This window comes from Bombina bombina, chromosome 1 (genome assembly GCF_027579735.1).
Source record: "Bombina bombina isolate aBomBom1 chromosome 1, aBomBom1.pri, whole genome shotgun sequence".
Taxonomy (NCBI): domain Eukaryota; kingdom Metazoa; phylum Chordata; class Amphibia; order Anura; family Bombinatoridae; genus Bombina; species Bombina bombina.
Window position 1 is genome coordinate 1,458,590,842 of NC_069499.1, and position 20,252 is coordinate 1,458,611,093.

The 20,252-nt window shown below is 40.5% G+C and overlaps 1 protein-coding gene across 1 annotated transcript in view; it reads right to left on the reverse strand.

The window, feature by feature from the left end:
* The window catches only part of TIMP2 (TIMP metallopeptidase inhibitor 2), a 60,435-nt gene extending 54,122 nt beyond the window's left edge, over positions 1-6,313 (reverse strand). The window contains exon 1 of the mRNA XM_053706283.1: positions 5,568-6,313. Within this exon, the coding sequence (XP_053562258.1) occupies positions 5,568-5,703 (136 nt within the window). The 5' untranslated portion in view covers positions 5,704-6,313. The remainder of the gene's footprint in view (positions 1-5,567) is intronic.
* Positions 6,314-20,252: the final 13,939 nt, after the last annotated feature.

The following is a 20,252-nucleotide window of genomic DNA, read 5'->3' on the forward strand; positions in this document are numbered from 1 at the left end:
AACTTTTAGAGCATGTCATTTTCCAACTATCGAACATGCTCTACTGTGTATTTAACCTTGCAGAGGGGTTAAATACACAGAAGTTCCATTCGGTACTTATAGCGCACTGCTGGTCCCAAGTGGAACCCACTGCTGGTCCCAAGTGGAACCTACTGCTGATCCAATCATCAGTGCTAATCGCACAACTCAGAAGAGCAACTAGAGCAGCTCATTGGATCAGTGGCGGGTTCTGCTCTGGACCTGCTGTGCACTGCGGGTCCCAATAAAAACTTCTACTGTGTGTTTAATCCATTTGCAGGGTTAAATACACAGTAGAGCAGGGTCGATAGTTGGAAAATGTCATGCTCTAACAAATTAGAGCATGTCATTTTCAACTATATATATTAAAATAAAATACTTGTCTAAATGCCAACAAGAACAAATACATTATAAGAAAGATCCCTTCCTTGCTTTAGCATGTGATGAACAGACCCTGGATAGAAGACAAAAAAAAGTCCTTTTTAAAGAATTTAGAATTCAAATGAATACAGTTCCTACAATGTTGAGTTAATTCACAACTAGTAAGGAGTGTGTAAGCCCAGATACTGATTAGTAAGAAAGACAGCTCAGTGACATCTCCCAGAAACTTTTCAACCACACTGAGCCTAATCTGAGGGAACTACAGAAGTGGGCTACAAAAACCATGTGCTACTGAAATGTGCCTGCTATACCTGGTCACTACACCAGTCACTGTAAGCATCCACTGGCTTTAGAAAGACTGGCAACCACACAACTTATTATCCGTTATTCATCATTCAGTTAAATACTGTAGGTAGCAGGTTATCAGTGATTGCAACAAAACATAGGTAACAAACAACTGTTTGTGTAACTCACAAAAATTAGTTTGTCAAATGAGTAAATGTTGTCATTAAATGGACATATAAGTGTAATATTAAAGTTGTTAATTATTAAACACAGTTATAAACAAACATTTTTGTAACACTCACAGTAAAAATTATGTTAGACACCTCCTGTAAGCCAATCAGTAGTGGAATATGCACATAGCTAGTAATTACTGTCTGTATCTGGGTTAGGAGTGTGCCTAATGCATGTCTTTAGGTGTGTTTAACATCTTTGCTGGGGTTAAAGGGACATGAAACCCAATTTTTTTCTTCCATGATTTAGAAATTGCTTGCAATTTTAAACAACTTTCTAATTTACGTCTATGATCTATTTTGCTCCATTCTCTTGATATCCTTTGCTGAAAAGCATATCTAAATATGCTTAGTAGTTGCTGATTGGTGACTGCACATAGATGCCTCATGTGAGTGGCTCACCCATGTGCATTGTTATTTCTTCAGCAAAGGATATCTAAAGAAAGAAGCAAATTAGATAATAGAAGTAAATTGGAATGTTGTTTAAAATTGTATTCTCTACCTGAATCATTAAAGAAACATTTTGGGTTTAGTGTCCCTTTAAATACAGTTATAAACTAAACTAGAATATTTTATTGTTATGTTTATGTCCCTTTGAAAACATGAAGGAGAGGTGTTTGCCTCTCAAACTAGGATAAGAGGACATTTTTTCAATTAAGAGGGCTTCCTAGTAATAGGTGTTTCAAGGACATTCTCGCTTTCTTCCGGCCAGATTGTGGCCGGCTGGCTTCCTGTGTAAAATATTTCCTTTCAGGCCACAGAACATACAGCAACATCACACAGTAAATAGGAGGAGGGTGAAACGCCTAGCACGTGAAACAAGGAGATCTTTAGTAAGAGGCAGCAGGCATATGGACAAGGCTGAATCATAGTAAAGGGGTAAAATGTTATATTTGAGGAGGTGTTTTGAGTATATAGGTATGTAGAGTCCAGTACTGACACAGACACACTGACCAAACTTACATATACTGTGTAATACACATAGAAGCGACAAAACACACACAACTGGATGTAAACTAAAGTATTCTGGCTTATTCTTTCCATAACCAACACTGTTTGCATAAACTTTACATATCTCGCTCTATCAAAGATTTCTGCATTAACTTCCCATATTCTAGTCACTCTTACTTAGTTTTCCATTTTGAATACCTCAGTCCGAAACAAAGCTAAATAATTTATCACTGCATGAGAGGAACAAGGAGTCCAGAGGATTTAGCAAGAAAAAGTTATATACCTATAAAACTGTCAAAGGAAACCAGGATGCTGGGTTTTATTTAAGTAACAAACTGAAGGCCGTTGCAACAGATCCTCTTTTTTTAAACCGCAGGAATTAAGTAATCTTGTAAGGAACTAAGAACTGTAAAACACAGTGGCCATACCGTAGAACACAGAGCAGGAGGGAGAAGGAAAACAGAGAAAATACTGATCACAAACAGATATACTGAGGGAGACTGCAGCATAAACATAAAAAGTGATAAACAACAGGAAGAGAGAATGAGTGAGTGATAGAGAGATAGAGATGATAGAGATGATAGAGATATATATATACAGTATAGATAGATAGATAGATAGATAGATAGATAGATAGATAGATATTCCAGAGCAAAGACAGCACTCACTGGATTTTGGGTGATGCCATTTGACAAAGGTTTCTGTGGACACCGAAACGTCATGGGACTATGCTTTTAACTTTTTTTCTTAAATCCAGTGAGTGCTGTCTTTGCTCTGGACTGTTTATATTTGACACATGCACCCTGGTATATGCTTACGCCAACCTGGGGTTAAAGAGTGCTTATCCTTTACATGAACTGTGTGTGTGTATATATATATATATATATATATATATATATATATATATATATATATATATATATATACAAAAAATGAGAATTTGCATATCTGATTTGCATATCTTACCCAGAATTCTCTTGTGCATTGGTAACATTGTATATGGAGTATTTCTGGGGAAAAGTAAGCGGGGAATCTTACCTAGATATATATTTATATTTATAACATCACATACAGGTTAAGAGAACCTAATACAACTCACTCTCTTTGCACACCATGTTGGCTCTTCTTATGCCCCAACACCCATCTCTCACACAACAACTAACACTGAGCTTTCTTCTGATCACCTAACATTCAGCTTTCTACTCAAATGGTCACCCTGCCCTTAATATTGAGCACCATTCTCTCTCCTTAGAAGCCAACACCCAATCCTTTCTTCCTCACTTTGCTTGTTTTTTAGCACTAAGCTTGCATGCTCCCAAGCAACTTTCTGGCATGTAATATCCATTCCCTTTTGAGCTTGTCCAAATTCAGCTCCCTCCTAAGCAACCAACACCAGGCTATTTCATCAGTACACAGATTTCTAACTTATAACGAACCAGAAGTCACATTCAATATATAATATCCGACCTTCCTATGCAGAACACATATGTCTTAACATTCAACAGACTCATCTCTACACCATCCTAGAAAGTTAATTAACACAGTGCAACCCCCTGCATTAAACTGTTCCCTAATTTAGACCTTGGCTCCTCTACCCTAACTCATTCAGTACTGTACATTTAGTTATTTCCCAAAAGCCTACACTTGCACCCTCCAGTGCCCACTGAATTAAGCCTATCAGCATGCACCCATCTCCTCCACAACACATTTCTGCCACATCATACAACACCCAGCTACTCCACAACACCTTGGATTTTAATCACCCTGCAGTCCAGACATACAAAGCATTATATACCCAGCTTTGCCATGTTGTACCATTATGATAATGCACCCAGGTGCTCCTTCACTCTACACATAAGTCATTCACAGCACCTTAAGTCCAACAACTTGTTAACTCAATCATCCCAAATTTTCTAACATATTCCTTTAACCTCCATAATGCTGTTCTCAACAACTCAACTGCTGTATACCCAGCTTTTCAACAGTAGTGTATACACAGACTATCACCCTAAAGAAAACTACTCCCTTGTCTTAACTCAGCACATTAAAAAAAAACCTGTGTCTAACTCTTCACTATGCTAGTATATGCTCCACCATCATTTGTCTAAAACTTAGGAGGGACCTAGAATGCTAAGGAGATAGCCATACTATTTAAGGATCCAGGGAAATATTTTACATTGCTACACACATAAAATAGTCCAAAATGTCTCATAATTTGACATGTCCTGTCATACACTGCACACAAAGTTACCCCAACAACCTCAACCCAGCCCCTACATAATGCCCTGTCCCTGAAAATGCAATCAGCCTTTCATCAACCACACCATACACACAGCTCCATCAACTTGAACACTGCTGCTCTTTCATCCTACACCTGGCTGCACAACAGAAAGTAGCTATTCCATTACCCAACATCTTCCACATCTCATGCAAAATGCATTATCAATCTCACCTTTTCCCATTACCCAACATTCATACAAGAAAATAAGGTAGATACAAGCTCTGCTACAGATAGAGATTTTTGTGCTCACCAAATTCATCACATTCTGCCATATGTCCCACACAATGTCACCACAGCACTTGGTACCCATTAAGGTCCCTATGGCTCACTTACATTTGGTCCCAGCATCATTTCCCAAAACAATCTCTCCCTACTTTCTAAAGAGCAGATAACTCCCACAAACCCATCCTCTGCAGATACCAGCATCGCCACAGCACTCAGAGCTTCCTGTCTAAATTTCTCCCAGTACTCAGGCATTTAAGTCCCTGACACTCCTACCTTTTCCAGAGCACTTGGTCCCTTAGTTGTATAAATGTCCCATAGCACTCTGCCTAGTTCTCTTCCATAAAACCCAGCCTAGTTCTCTTCCATAAAACCCAGCCTAGTTCTCTTCCATAACACCCAGCCTAGTTCTCTTCCATAACACCCAGCCTAGTTCTCTTCCATAACACCCAGCCTAGTTCTCTTCCATAAAACCCAGCCTAGTTCTCTTCCATAAAACCCAGCCTAGTTCTCTTCCATAAAACCCAGCCTAGTTCTCTTCCATAAAACCCAGCCTAGTTCTCTTCCATAACACCCATCCTAGTTCTCTTCCATAACACCCAGCCTAGTTATCTTCCATAAAACCCAGCCTAGTTCTCTTCCATAAAACTCAGCCTAGTTCTCTTCCATAAAACCCAGCCTAGTTCTCTTCCATAAAACCCAGCCTAGTTCTCTTCCATAACACCCAGCCTAGTTCTCTTCCATAACACCCATCCTAGTTCTCTTCCATAACACCCAGCCTAGTTATCTTCCATAACACCCTGTTCCCAACCCAGCCACGGCATTGAATTCAGCTTGTTGTTCATCCACAGTACCCTGTGCCTAAGTCATCTACAGCATCCTTACTATAAAAAAAAACTACGATGGGTTGTCAGCTAGTCGTTTTCGCCCATTTCAATCGTTTCCCTAGTATATGCCTGTTACAGAAATCTAGAGATCACAAGCTACGTGTCAGCAAGGATGGTTATGGTAGGGTGGGGATGATGTGGTACCCTACGGATGGACGCTGTCACTGCTCTTAGCAGTTTTATTTTTCACTCATAGTTTAGGCTACACTGTGTGGTCCTTGTCACTGTCTAAATCGCAGCATCGCCCAGACAGCCCACACCTCCACCATATCTGCCAGTCCTCTATCACCCTAAACCCCAGTCCTATCTCACCTATATCCGCGTTGCAGAAGGCCTGTTGTGGGTGCACGGGGGAGCAGCTGCATGCTTCGGTTAACCGATTTGAGGGCCAAAGCAGGACGAGCAGGGCCACGGGGGCCAGGAGGCCGGACACCGGGACTGACCGCATTCTCAGTACCGCATGTAGGCCGCGGGGATCCGGGGGAAGGGCCGCGGAAAGCGGTGTGTTGGGTCCGTGGAAGGCCGCTAGTTGCAGTGCGTTATATCCAGGCTGTATCTCCTTTCTGCGCCTCGCTGGGACTAAGAGGCTCCGGGGCTGAGACTCCTCCTCCCGGGCAACCGGCCAGGAGAGCTAGGGGCTGAGAGTTTGTAGCACAGGGGTGTTGGTTTATACACCGTGCAGTGGGTGTATGTGTGAGTGTGTGACACCATGGGGCAGTATGTGTCAGTGTGCGACTTACATGTTAGTACTATGTGACACGCGTCTACGGGTATGTTTGTGTATTGTATCTGTGTGTGACACGCGTCTACGGGTATGTTTGTGTATTGTGTCTGTGTGACACGCGACTACGGGTATGTTTGTGTCTGTGTGTGACACGCGACTACGGGTATGTTTGTGTCTGTGTGTGACACGCGTCTACGGGTATGTTTGTGTATTGTGTCTGTGTGACACGCGACTACGGGTATGTTTGTGTCTGTGTGTGACACGCGACTACGGGTATGTTTGTGTCTGTGTGACACGCGACTACGGGTATGTTTGTGTCTGTGTGTGACACGCGACTACGGGTATGTTTGTGTCTGTGTGTGACACGCGTCTACGGGTATGTTTGTGTATTGTCTCTCTCAAGTGAATTTGTGCACATGAAACACGTGGAGTGTTTGTGCTTGATAAGGAGTTATGGGGATGTGTGATAACGAATTTGTGACATAATGTGCGTCATTGTCTTAATGTATAAAGCAGAGTGTCACATTAATTTTATGTGTGTAGGTGTGCGTGTATACTAGTCCAATTCAAGTAAGAAGCTTTTGACTATTATTAGTTTTTTATTTATTTTTTTCCTGACATTTTACTTGTTAGTATTTTATTTATTATTAGTACAGTATTTCTTTACTACTTATTAGTAAGGTTGTGTCTGGAAAACTGATCATGTTTTATTTCATCCCTCTCTCTTTTCTCTTTTCTCTTTCCTCTCTTCAAGTTCTAATTCTCTTTTCTCTTGTAAGGTGTATCCAGTCCACGGATCATCCATTACTTGTGGGATATTCTCATTCCCAACAGGAAGTTGCAAGAGGACACCCACAGCAGAGCTGTAATATAGCTCCTCCCCTAACTGTCATAGCCAGTCATTCTCTTGCAACTCTCAACAAGCTAGGTCGTTGTAGGAGAGAGTGGTTAAATATAGTTAGTTTATTTTCTTCAATCAAAAGTTTGTTATTTTTAAATAGTACCAGAGTTGTGCTATTTTATCTCAGGCAGTAAATAGAAGAAGAATCTGCCTGAGGTTTCTATGATCTTAGCAGGTTGTAACTAAGATCCATTGCTATTCTCACATATGTCTGAGGGGATTACACAGATGAGGTAACTTCAGCGAGAGAATGGCGTGCAGTTTATTCTGCTATCAGGTATGTTCAGTTATAATTTTTTCTAGAGATGGAAAACACTAGAAAATGCTGCTGATACCGGATTAATGTAAGTTAAGCCTGAATACAGTGATTTAATAACGACTGGTATCATGCTTACTCCCAGGGGTAATACCCTTATGATATTTACAATATAAAACGTTTGCTGGCATGTTTAATCGTTTTTATATATGCTTTGGTGATAAAACTTTATTGGGGCCTAGTTTTTTCCACATGGCTGGCTTAAATTTTGACTAGAAACAATTTCCACTGTTGTAGTATAAAAGTTACAGTTGGTGCAGTTAAAATTACAAACTGTGACATCCAGCTTCCCTCAAAGGCCCTCTGAATGCTATAGGACATCTCTAAAGGGCCCAAAGGCTTTCCAAAGTCGTTTATTGGGGAAGGTAGGGCCACAGCTTGCTGTGGCAGTTGGTTCTGACTGTTACAAAAAGTCTATTTCGTTTTTTTGATTCGTTTTATGAACTAAGGGGTTAATCATCCATTTGCAAGTGGGTGCAATGCTCTGTTAGCCTATTATACACACTGTAAAAATTTCGTTTGATTTACTGCATTTTTTCACTGTTTTTCAAATTCTGACAAAATTTGTTTCTCTTAAAGGCACAGTACCATTTTTTATATTTGCTTGTTAACTTGATTTAAAGTGTTTTCCAAGCTTGCTAGTCTCATTGCTATTCTGTATAAACATGTCTGACATAGAAGAAACTCCTTGTTTATTATGTTTAAAAGCCATGGTGGAACCCCCTCTTAGAATGTGTACCAAATGTACTGATTTCATTTTATGCAATAAAGATCATTTTCTGTCTTTAAAAAATTTATCACCAGAGGAATATGACGAGGGGGAAGTTATGCCAACTAACTTTCCCCACGTGTCAGACCCTTTGACTCCCGCTTAAGGGACTCACGCTCAAATGGCGCCAAGTACATCTAGGGCGCCCATAGCGTTTACTTTACAAGACATGGCGGCAGTCGTGGATAATACACTGTCAGCGGTATTAGCCAGACTACCTGAACTTAGAGGTAAGCGAGATAGCTCTGGGGTGAGACAAAATGCAGAGCATACTGACGCTTTAAGAACCATGTCTGATACTGCCTCACAATATGCAGAAGCTGAGGAAAGAGAGCTTCAGTCAGTGGGTGATGTTAATGACTCAGGAAAGATACCTGATTCTAATATTTCTACATTTAAATTTAAGCTTGAACACCTCCGCGTGTTGCTTAGGGAGGTTTTAGCTGCTCTGAATGACTGTGATATCATTGCAGTGCCAGAGAAATTGTGTAGACTGGATAAATACTTTGCAGTGCCGGTGTGTACTGATGTTTTTCCAAATACCTAAAAGGTTTACAGAAATTATTAATAAGGAATGGGATAGACCAGGTGTGCCGTTCTCTTCCCCTCCTATTTTTAGAAAAATGTTTCCAATAGACTCCACCACACAGGACTTATGGCAGTCAGTCCCTAAGGTGGAGGGAGCAGTTTCTTCTCTAGTAAAGCGTACTACTATCCCTGTCGAGGACAGTTGTGCTTTTTTTTTTTTTTTTTTTTTTTTTTTAGATCCAATGGATAAAAAATTAGAGGTTACCTTAAGAAAATATTTATTCAACAAGGTTTTATCCTACAGCCCCTTGCATGCATTGCCCCTGTCACTGCTGCTGCGGCGTACTGGTTTGAGTCTCTGGAAGAGGCTTTACAGGTAGCGACTCCATTGGATGACATACTTGGCAAACTTAGAGCACTTAAGCTAGCCAATTTTTTTATTCTGATGCCATTGTTCATTTGACTAAACTAACGGCTAAGAATTCTGGTTTTGCTATACAGGCGCGCAGAGCGCTATGGCTTAGATCATGGTCAGCTGACGTCACTAAAAAATCTAAGCTACTTAACATTCCCTTCAAGGGGCAGACCCTATTCGGGCCTGGTTGAAGGAGATTATTGCTGATATCACTGGAGGAAAAGGTCATGCCCTTCCTCAGGACAGGTCCAAATCTAGGGCCAAACAGTCTAATTTTCGTGCCTTTCAAAACTTCAAGGCAGGTGCGGCATCAACTTCCTCTAATGCTAAACAAGAGGGAACTTTTGCTCAATCCAAGACGGTCTGGAGACCAAACCTGACCTGGAAAAAAGGTAAGCAGGTAAAAAAGCCTGCTGCTGCCTCTAAGACAGCATGAAGGAACGGCCCCCTATCCGGGAACGGATCTAGTAGGGGGCAGACTTTCACTTTTTGACCAGGCGTGGGCAAGAGATGTTCAGGATCCCTGGGGGTTGGAAATTATATCCCAGTGATATCTTCTGGACTTCAAAGCTTCCCCCCAAAAGGGAGATTTCACCTTTCACAATTATCTGCACACCAGATAAAGAGAGAGGCATTCTTACACTGTGTACGAGACCGCCTAGTTATGGGAGTGATCCATCCAGTTCCAAAGGAGGAACAGGGACAAGGTTTTTACTCAAATCTGTTTGTGGTTCCCAAAAAAGAGGGAACCTTCAGACCAATTTTGGATCTAAAGATCTTAAACAAATTCCTCAGAGTTCCATCATTCAAGATGGAAACTATTCGTACCATCCTACCACTGATCCAGGAGGGTCAATATATGACTACAGTGGATCTAAAGGATGCTTATCTTCACATTCCGATACACAAAGATCATCATCGGTTTCTCAGGTTTGCCTTTCAAGACAGGCATTACCAGTTGTAGATCTTCCCTTGGGATTAGCTACAGCCCCAAGAATCTTTACAAAGGTTATAGGGTCGCTTATGGCGGTCCTAAGGCCGCGGGGCATAGCAGTAGCCCCTTATTTAGACGACATCCTGATACAGGCGTCAAACTTCCAAATTGCCAAGTCTCATACGGACGTAGTACTGGCATTTCTGTGGTCGCATGGGTGGAAAGTGAACGAGGAAAAGAGTTCTCTATCCCCACTCACAAGAGTTTCCTTTCTAGGGACTCTGATAGATTCTGTAGAAATGAAAATTCACCTGACGGAGTCCAGGTTATCAAAGCTTCTAAATTCCTGCCGGGTTCTTCATTCCATTCCGCGCCCTTCGGTGGTCCAGTGTATGGAAGTAATCGGCTTAATGGTAGCGGCAATGAACATAGTGCCGTTTGCACGCTTACATCTCAGACTGCTGCAACTATGCATGCTCAGTCAGTGGAACGGGGATTACACAGATTTGTCCCCTCAACTGAATCTGGATCAAGAGACCAGGGATTCTCTTCTCTGGTGGCTATCTCGGGTCCTTCTGTCCAAAGGTATGACCTTTCGCAGGCCAGATTGGACAATTGTTACGACAGATGCCAGCCTTCTAGGTTGGGGTGCAGTCTGGAATTCCCTGAAGGCTCAGGGATCGTGGACTCAGGAGGAGTCTCTCCTTCCATTAAATATTCTGGAACTAAGAGCGATATTCAAGGCTCTTCAGGCTTGGCCTCAGTTAGCAACTCTGAGGTACATCAGATTTCAGTCGGACAACATCACGACTGTAGCTTACATCAACCATCAAGGGGGAACGAGAAGTTCCCTAGAGATGTTAGAAGTTTCAAAAATAATTCGCTGGGCAGAGATTCACTCTTGCCACCTATCAGCTATCCATATCCCAGGTGTAGAGCACTGGTAGGCGGATTTTCTAAGTCGTCAGACTTTTCATCCGGGAGAGTGGGAACTCCATCCTGAGGTATTTGCACAACTGATTCATCGTTGGGGCAAACCAGAACTGGATCTCATGGCGTCTCGCCAGAACGCCAAGCTTCCGTGTTACGGATCCAGGTCCAGGGATCCCAAGGCGACACTGATAGATGCTCTAGCAGCGCCCTGGTCTTTCAACCTGGCTTATGTTTTTCCACCGTTTCCTCTGCTCCCTCGACTGATTGCCAAGATCAAGCAGGAGAGAGCATTGGTGATTCTGATAGCACCTGCGTGGCTACGCAGGACCTGGTATGCAGATCTAGTGGACATGTCATCCTTTCCACCATGGTCTCTGCCTCTGAAACAGGACCTTCTACTTCAGGGTCCTTTCAACCATCCAAATCTAATTTCTCTGAGGCTGACTGCCTGCAGATTGAACGCTTGATTTTATCAAAGCGTGGCTTCTCCGAGTCAGTTATTGATACCTTAAGACAGGCACGAAAGCCTGTCACCAGGAAAATTTACCATAAGGTATGGCGTAGATATCTTTATTGGTGTGAATCCAAGGGTTACTCATGGAGTAAGGTCAGGATTTCTAGGATATTATCTTTTCTCCAAGAAGGTTTGGAAAAAGGATTGTCAGCTAATTAAGCGTCTGGCAGATGTTCCAGACGTTCAGGCATTTTGTCAGGCTTTAGTTAGAATCAAGCCTGTGTTTAAACCTGTTGCTCCACCATGGAGCTTAAACTTGGTTCTTAAGGTTCTTCAAGGAGTTCCGTTTGAACCTCTTCATTCCATAGATCAAGCTTTTATCTTGGAAAGTTCTTTTTTTGGTAGCTATTTCCTCGGCTCGTAGAGTCTGAGCTATCTGCCTTACAATGTGATTCTCCTTATCTGATTTTTCATACGGATAAGGTAGTCCTGCATACCAAACCTGGGTTCTTACATAAGGTGGTATCTAACAAGAATATCAATCAAGAGATTGTTGTTCCATCCTTGTGTTACACAATCTGGACGTGGTCCGTGCTTTAAAGTTTTACTTACAAGCTACTAAAGATTTTCGTCAAACATCTGCTTTGTTTGTTGTCTACTCTGGACAGAGTTGAGGTCAAAAGGCTTCGGCAACCTCTTTTTCTTTTTGACTAAGAAGCTTAATCCGCTTAGCCTATGAGCCTCCTGAAAGGATTACAGCTCATTCCACTAGAGCTGTGGCTTCCACTTGGGCCTTTAAAAATGAGGCGTCTTTTGATCAGATTTGCAAGGCGAAGACTTGGTCTTCGCTTCATATTTTTTCAAAATTTTACAAATTTGATACTTTTGCTTCTTCAGAGGCTATATTTGGGAGAGAGGTTTTACGGGCAGTGGTTCCTTCCATTTAAGTTCCTGCCTTGTCCCTCCCTTCATCCGTGTACTTTAGCTTTGGTATTGGTAGCCCACAAGTAATGGATGATCCGTGGACTGGATACACCTTACAAGAGAAAACACAATTTATGCTTACCTGATAAATTTATTTCTCTTGAGGTGTATCCAGTCCACGGCCCGCCCTGTCATTTTAAGGCAGGTAATTTTTAAATTTAAACTACAGTAACCACTGCACCCTATGGTTCCTCCTTTCTCGGCTTGTTTTCGGTCGAATGACTGGCTATGACAGTTAGGGGAGGAGCTATATTACAGCTCTGCTGTGGGTGTCCTCTTGCAACTTCCTGTTGGGAATGAGAATATCCCACAAGTAATGGATGATCCGTGGACTGGATACACCACAAGAGAAATAAATTTATCAGGTAAGCATAAATTGTGTTTTATCTCACTTTCTTCTCTCTCCTATCATCTTAATTTGAAAAAAACTAAAACTGGCAATACAGTTCTTTTTTTTGTCTTTCAATATGTTTATTAAAAAACATATGTGACTCATTAAATATCCAATTACAGTCAAGCAGCTCAGGTAAAAGTACCCCAAATCTTTCTATGGTCAAAAATGATTAGGTTTGCTAGTAAATCTAGTAATCTCCTCCACTTGTGTTGCTGCAAGGCAACATTTAACATTGCACAAACGTTTTCTTGTGCAATACCACCCCCTGCTCTTGTTAAATCAATTGTGCGAGAACAGGACATGTCAATCACCCTGAGTAAGTGAGTGTCCAGGTGATTGATTTTGCGAATTAAGCAGTTTTTGCATCTTAAAGTGATTGTAAAGTTTAATGAATAAGTGCCCGGTGTCTAAAACTAATCTTAAAAACAGGTCAACTTTAATTCATTAAACTTTACAATGAAGCTTAGTTTTTAAAATACCTTTATTTATGGAAAACAGACCGGCGATCCTCCGCCCGCATCTCCTGCTATAGTTAGCACAGTGATGACAAATCCGGCTTCCTCCAATTGTTGTGTGGCCCCAGGAGCTGAACGCCAAAGGGGGCACGCAATGATTGGAGGAAGCCGAATTCCTCAGCTGTGCTAACTACAGCAGGAGATGCGGGCTGAGGATCGCCGGTCTGTTTTCCATAACGAAAGGTATTTTAAAACATAAGCTTCATTGTAAAGTTTAATGAATGAAAGTGCCCCTGTTTTTAAGATTAGTTTTAGATACCAGGCACTTATTCATTAAAATTTACAATCACTTTAAATTTCTGGCTGCAGGCTCATTCATGCAAGCCTGCACTTCAAATCCTCAGAAGCAGCAAGTACATCTGCATAAATCTACCCCTATATACAAGTCTGACACACCCAGACTAGGCTACGTGAGCTGTGCAAACTTTAGTCATTTTTTATGCTCTCTAAAAGATTACTATTAAACAAGAAACATATATTTACTGGAGTATGTTTTTAACTTACTATTTTAAACATAGGAATTGGGTACTCTGGACATTTTAAGTCTTTTAGTAGTTTTAAATACATCACATATGATTATAGCTATTATAGTTCTATTAAAAAAAAGGCTCATTGTAAATGTGAAGGGTTCAGTTCCACAGACAAGTGAACTTCTATCCCCTGTACCATTTGGACATGTATCAGTTCATTTTGCAGTTTTTCAATTTATAATGTCACTTAGAGAAGTAGGTTCATGGGCCATTGTAGGTGATATGTAAGTGACACAAAAATTAAAATTTATCTTTCATGGTTCAGACAGAACATGCAAGACTTTTCCGTTTAATTCTATCCTCAAATTTACTTTGATCTCTTGGTATTTTTTTGTTGAAAAGAGCTAGCTGGTGATTTGTGGATACACACATATGTCTCTTGTAATTGGCTCACCAGATGTTTTCCGCTAAGTCCCATTGGTACATTGCTGCTCTGGAGCTGATTTTAAAGGAACATTAAACCCATAGTTTTCTTTCATAATTCAGATAGAGCATGCCATTTTAAAATAACTTCCTAATTTACTTCTGTTATTAACTTTTCTTCATTCTCTTTCTAGCCTTGATGATCGAAAGTGCCACAAGGCGGCAAAATATTTCAAGGGATCCACTGCTATGTCAAGCGAGCCTGAGAGACGTTTACATGCAATTGGTCAGCTATGCTGGCTATAGACAACACCAGCATCGTTTCCTACATTGGGGATGTATAGTAAAGGATCCCTGAAATAAAACTGCCGTGTGCCTAACCACTAATCCTAATACCCCTAAACCGAAGTACCCCACAATTGCAAACGAACACTACACTAATAAAGATCTAAACCGCCACATACCCTCCCCAAGTACCTATCCTATTAACCCCTATACCGCCACTAGCCCACTGCAAGTATCTAGCCTATTAACCCTTATACCTCTACATACCTAATGCAAGTACTAAATGATTAAAGTGAAGGTCCATTTTGATGAATTAGTGCACGTTTTTTAATAAACCTATTAAAAACAAGGGCACTTTTAATTCATCAAAATTGACATTTTACTGTTTTTTTAAAAAACTTACCTTTTAATCCTGGCTGTTGCTCCAGCACTTCCTCCGCCCCCATCGCAAGCTGTCTTCGCAGGTCCAAAATGACAAATCTGGCTTCCTCCTGCATTAGGCCAAGATTCCCCCTGGTGGGAAGCTGTGATTGGAGGAAGCCTGATTCGTCATTTCTGACGTCTGCAGAGGCTTCCGACGGCCGGGGGAATCGCTGGAGCAGCATGAAGAATTAAAAGGTAAGTTTTTGAAGAAAACAGTGAAATGTGAATTTTGATGAATTAAAGTCCCCTTGTTTTTAAAAGGTTTATTAAAAACCGGGCACTAATTCATCAAAATGGACCCTTACTTTAACTCCTATACCGCCACATACCCACCACAATTACTAAACTATTAACCCCTATACTGCCACATAACCCAAATGCAAACTAACCTAACCTCCCTCTAAACTAAACCCCTCTAAGTTACAAAAAAAATTAAACCCCAAACAAAATCTAACCCTACTCTTAACACCTATCCCCCTCTAAACTAACCCCCCCTCTAAACTAAACCCCCTACATTACAAAAACTAAGTTACAATAAAATAAAAAATTCTAAGTTACAAAAAAATAATAAACTACAGTATCCAAAATAAAAAACCTACCATTATACCTAACACTAAACTACATGCTCCATAAAATAAAAAACCCACCCAAAACAAAAAATAAATAACCTAAAATAACTTTGAGTAGCCCTTTAAAGGACCCTTTCAAGGGAATCACCCTAAAGTTATTTAATCTTAATTAATAAATAAAAAATTACAAACCCCCCCCCTCTACAATACAAGTAGACCCTATTCTTAAAAATAAAATAAAAAAGCCCTAACTAACCAAAAAATGTTTACTTACTGTTGGGAAATCCTGCTCCTCTTTATCCGTTGTTGGGCCCTCTTTGTCCTGGCCCCGGGGGGCCCATCTTGGTGGAGGTGGACTTTGACGGCCTCTTCGGCCGCCTCTGCTTTGCATCTTCTTTTCTTCGGCTCTCTTTTATGAGCCCTCATCTTCATGTGGTCGCTGCCACACACTGAAGTTCTGGAAGTCAAAAACCCCAATATATAGAGGTACCACTTCATTCTGATTGGCTGATTTTAAAAACTGCGAGGCCGACAAGGCCAGTGAAGCAGTTTCTCGACGGTCTGTCAATACTTTGAATATCGGGGCCTGTATCTTTTGTTGAAAAGCAGTTATGTAAGCTCAGTAGCATGCTCGTGTCTGGAGTACTATGTGGAAGCAGTTTTGCAAGATCACTAGATGACAGCACTATTTCCTGCCATGCAGTTCTCCAGACACCTACTTAGGTATCTTTTCAACAAAGAATACCATATTTGATCATAGAAGTAAACTGGAATTTTTTTTTTAATTATATGCTCTGTCTGAATCACAAAATATATCATAGCCATTTAACTATGTATAAATATATAAGTGAATAAACAGTGATAATTATACCGTCCTGTTTGACATATACAGTATCAGTGAAACCTTGTATAAAAACAAAGAAAAAAAAAACCCATAGCATTATACTGTTTCAAATATATGTCAAAGTTGACGCAAGCACTCACACTCAAAGTAATGATAGTGTTTCAAAAATAAATGCTTGGATTTACCATCACTAAAAATAAAGGCCACCTTCATCAGTTTAAAAAAAATAATTATGAAAAGATGCCTTTATTTTGCTGCGGCTTCATTGTTAGCTAAGCGGCTTTGACAGCTCATGGTACTGCTCATTTTTTCAGTGCGATAACATTTCCACCTCTTAACCTATAGCTGTGCGGGCCTACAGCATAATGCTGATCCTTTTTTTTTTTTTTTAACTGATGGCCTCTATTTTTACTGATGGTAAATCCTAGCATTTTTGAAACGCTAGGATTTACCATCACTTTAAAGGGATACTAAACCCAATTTTTTTTCTTTCATGATTCAGATAGAGTAGCAATTTTAAGCAACTTTCTAATTTACTCCTATTATCAATATTTCTTTGTTCTTGCTATGTTTAAGAGCCGGCCCATTTTTAGTTCAGTACCTGGGTAGCGCTTGCTGATAGGTGGGTAAATGTAGCAAACAATCAGCAAGCGCTATTCAAGGGGGTGAACCAAAAATTGTCTGGCTCCTTAGCTTAGATGTCTTCTTCAAATAAAGATAGCAAGAGAACGAAGAAAAATTGATAATAGGAATAAATTAGAAAGTTGCTTAAAATTGCATGTTCTATCTGAATCACGAAAGAAAGAAAAAAATTGGGGTTATTATCCCTTTAAGAGAGTTCAATAATGGAGATATTCCAGGTATGCAGGGGGTTCCACTTTATTTGGCACAATCAATTATATAAAAATCATTCCAGGGTCATCTGAACTCTATACACCAAACTGTATGCACATAGTAAGCTTGTAACCAGCGCTCTGGAAGCAACGTCCTGTATTCTGCGTGTCACTGTTTAGCGTTTCACTTTGTGTGAAAATAAAGCGTTTGACCCTCCTTGTGATGACGTTTCACCTGTAAGGATCCTTGAAAAAGCCTTACCAGTGAAAAGTACATTGGACTTAATGTCAGTTTTTTCTGTAACTACGTTTTTTTACTTCTTTGCAAGTGTTCAGCACATAGTTTTATAAAAGCAATATTACAATACTAAAACATGCTGTAATATAAAAGAGTTTTCTTTTTCTACTTTTATGTTCTTTTAACAAACAAGCTCTCTATGAAAAGTACACTATAAGGCCAGAAATACGTGGGCACCTGACAATCGCATCTATATGAGCTTGTTGGACATACCATGCCAAAACCATGGGCATTAATATGCAGCCATACGTGCCACTTTTTGAAGGCTTTCTACAAGATGTGGAGTGAGTCTGTGGAAATTTATGTCCATTCAGCTTAAAGAGCATTTGTAAAGTCAGGCACTGATGTTGGATGGAAAGTTCTGGCTCACATTCAGCATTACAGTTCATAAAAGTGCTGTGTTATAGAGGTCAGTGCTCTGTGGAGGCCACTTGAGTTCTTACACACCAAACTAGTCAAACCATGTCTTTATTGACCTCACTTTCTGCACAGGGGAACAGTCATTCTGGAACAGTAAAGGGCCTTCGCCAAATTGTTGCCACAAAGTTGGAAGCATCCAGTTGTCTAAAATGTCTTTGCGTCCTGTAGCATTAAAGGGACACTGAACCCAAATTTTTTCTTTTGTGATTCAGATAGAGCATGCAATTTTAAGCAACTTTCTAATTTACTCCTTTTATCATTTTTTCTTCATTCTCTTGCTATCTTTATTTAAAAAGGAGGCATCTGAGGGTTTTTTGTTTTTTTTGGTTCAGTACTACGGACAGCACTTTTTATTGGTGGATGAATTTATCCACCAATCAGCAAGGACAACCCAGGTTGTTCACCACAAATGGGCCAGCATCTAAACTTACATTCTTGCATTTCAAATAAAGATACCAAGAGAATAAAGAAAATTTGATAATAGGAGTAAATTAGAAAGTTGCTTAAAATGTCATGCTCTATCTGAATCACAAAAGAAAAAATTTGGGTTCAGTGTCCCTTTAAGATGACCCTTCACTGGAACTAAGGGGCTTAGCCCAAACCCTGAAAACATTCCCAGACCATTATCCCTCCTCCACTAAATTTTACAGTAGGTAGCGTAGCATTCTCCTGGCATCTGCCACACCCAGATTCTTCCATCAGACTGTCAGATAGTGAAGAGTGATTCATCACTCCAGAAAACACTTTTCCACTGCTCCAGAGTCCAGTGGCGTCATGCTGTACAGCAGTGTTTGTCAACCGCGGTCCTCAAGGTGAAATAATCAGTTGATGGGTAAGAGCAGGGTGGTTACCATGGTTACTGCTCAGCTTATTCCACCTGTGCTCTAGTTCAGCTATAATGAAAACCTGGACTGTTGGGGTTACTTGAGGACCGCAGTTGAGAAACACTGCTGTACACCACTCCAGCCGACACTTGGCAGTGCGCCTGTTAATGTGAGGTTTGTGTACAGCTGCCCGGCCATGGAAACCCATTTCATGAAGCTACAGACTAACAGTTCTTGTGCTGATATGGCTTTGAGAGGCAGTTTGGAACTATTCAAATTAGTGATGCAACAGATGATAAGTGATTTTTATACACTACATCCCTCAGTTGCCTCACTCTGTGAGTTTGCATTATCTACCACTTTGTGGCTGTGCTGTTGTTGCTCCTAGATGCTTCCACGTAACAATAATAGCAATTACAGTTGACTGCGGCAGATCTAGTTGGCCAGAAATATCAGAAACTGACTTGTGTGGAAGGCGGCATCCTATGACAGGACCATATTTCACTGAGCTCTTCAGTATCACCCATTGTTCCACCAATGTTTGTCTATGAAGAGTTCATAGATATTTGCTGTATTTTATGCACCTGTTTGCAATGGGTGTGGCTGAAACAACTGATTGAATAATTAGTAGGGGTGTCCACATACTTTTGGCCATACACAGCTATGTGGAGCAGGTTTACATGAACGAGCCTGCTGCCACATATTTAAAAAGAAGAAACTGTTTCTTTTTCCTCTTTGCCACCTCAGAGGTGGTGAGATCAAGCACCCAACCTCTTGTGCAATGTTACATTTTGCCACGCGATGCAGCAAAGCAAGTAGTGATTGCAGGTGCACAGGTTCTCTACTTGTGAACCTGTCCGTCTGCAGGGATAGTGCATTTTGCCCATAGTGTATCTTTAACAGAGATTTGTTTGTGTTTAAACATGTACAAAAATAAGCTGTAGTTCTCCAATATGCTCTTCTCAAGCTTCTACATTGCTTATTTCACTAGGACGTTAACAGTTTCAACAGAAGCATTTTTGCATTATACATTAATTAGCCAAAATGGTTCTATTAGAGTGAAGGTAAACTTTGAAGAATGAAAGCCTGTTTTTTAAAAATACTATTAAAAACAGGGGCACTTTCATTCATCAAAGTTTACAAATCAGCCGTTTTGATTAAAAACTTACCTTTTTTTCTTTTCACAGCCAGAGCAGCTTCCTCCGCCTGGAAATCCTCTCTTCACGCGTCAGAAATGACTAATCCGGCTTCCTCTAATTGCGGCTTTCCCCCCAGGGTGGTTATTGTCTGAGGCCATGCTGTGATTGGAGGAATTAGTCATTGCTGATGTGTGAAGAGAGGATTTCCAGGAGGGGGAAACTGCTGTAGCTGTGAAAAGAAAAAAAGGTAAGTTTTTAATCAAAACGGCTGCTTTGTAAACTTTGATGAATGAAAGTGCCCCTGTTTTTAATAGTATTTTTTAAAAATGTGCTTTCATTCACCAAAGTTTACCTTCACTTTAACGCTCTTTTTCAGTTATATAGCTTGTACTGTGCATATCACAATCAACTCAGAGAGCTGGCAGTGATTTGTGTATTCTTCTCCACAGGTAGCTAAAAATGCACTCAGGTATTTTCAATTTTAACTGGATGTTATACTATTAAATTTTACCTACTGGAGTGTATTAAATTGTTTAAAATAGCTCCTTTTCCTTTATTTGGTCATTTGCAGTAACTGTTTTTGTCTGTTGAGACCCACCTAT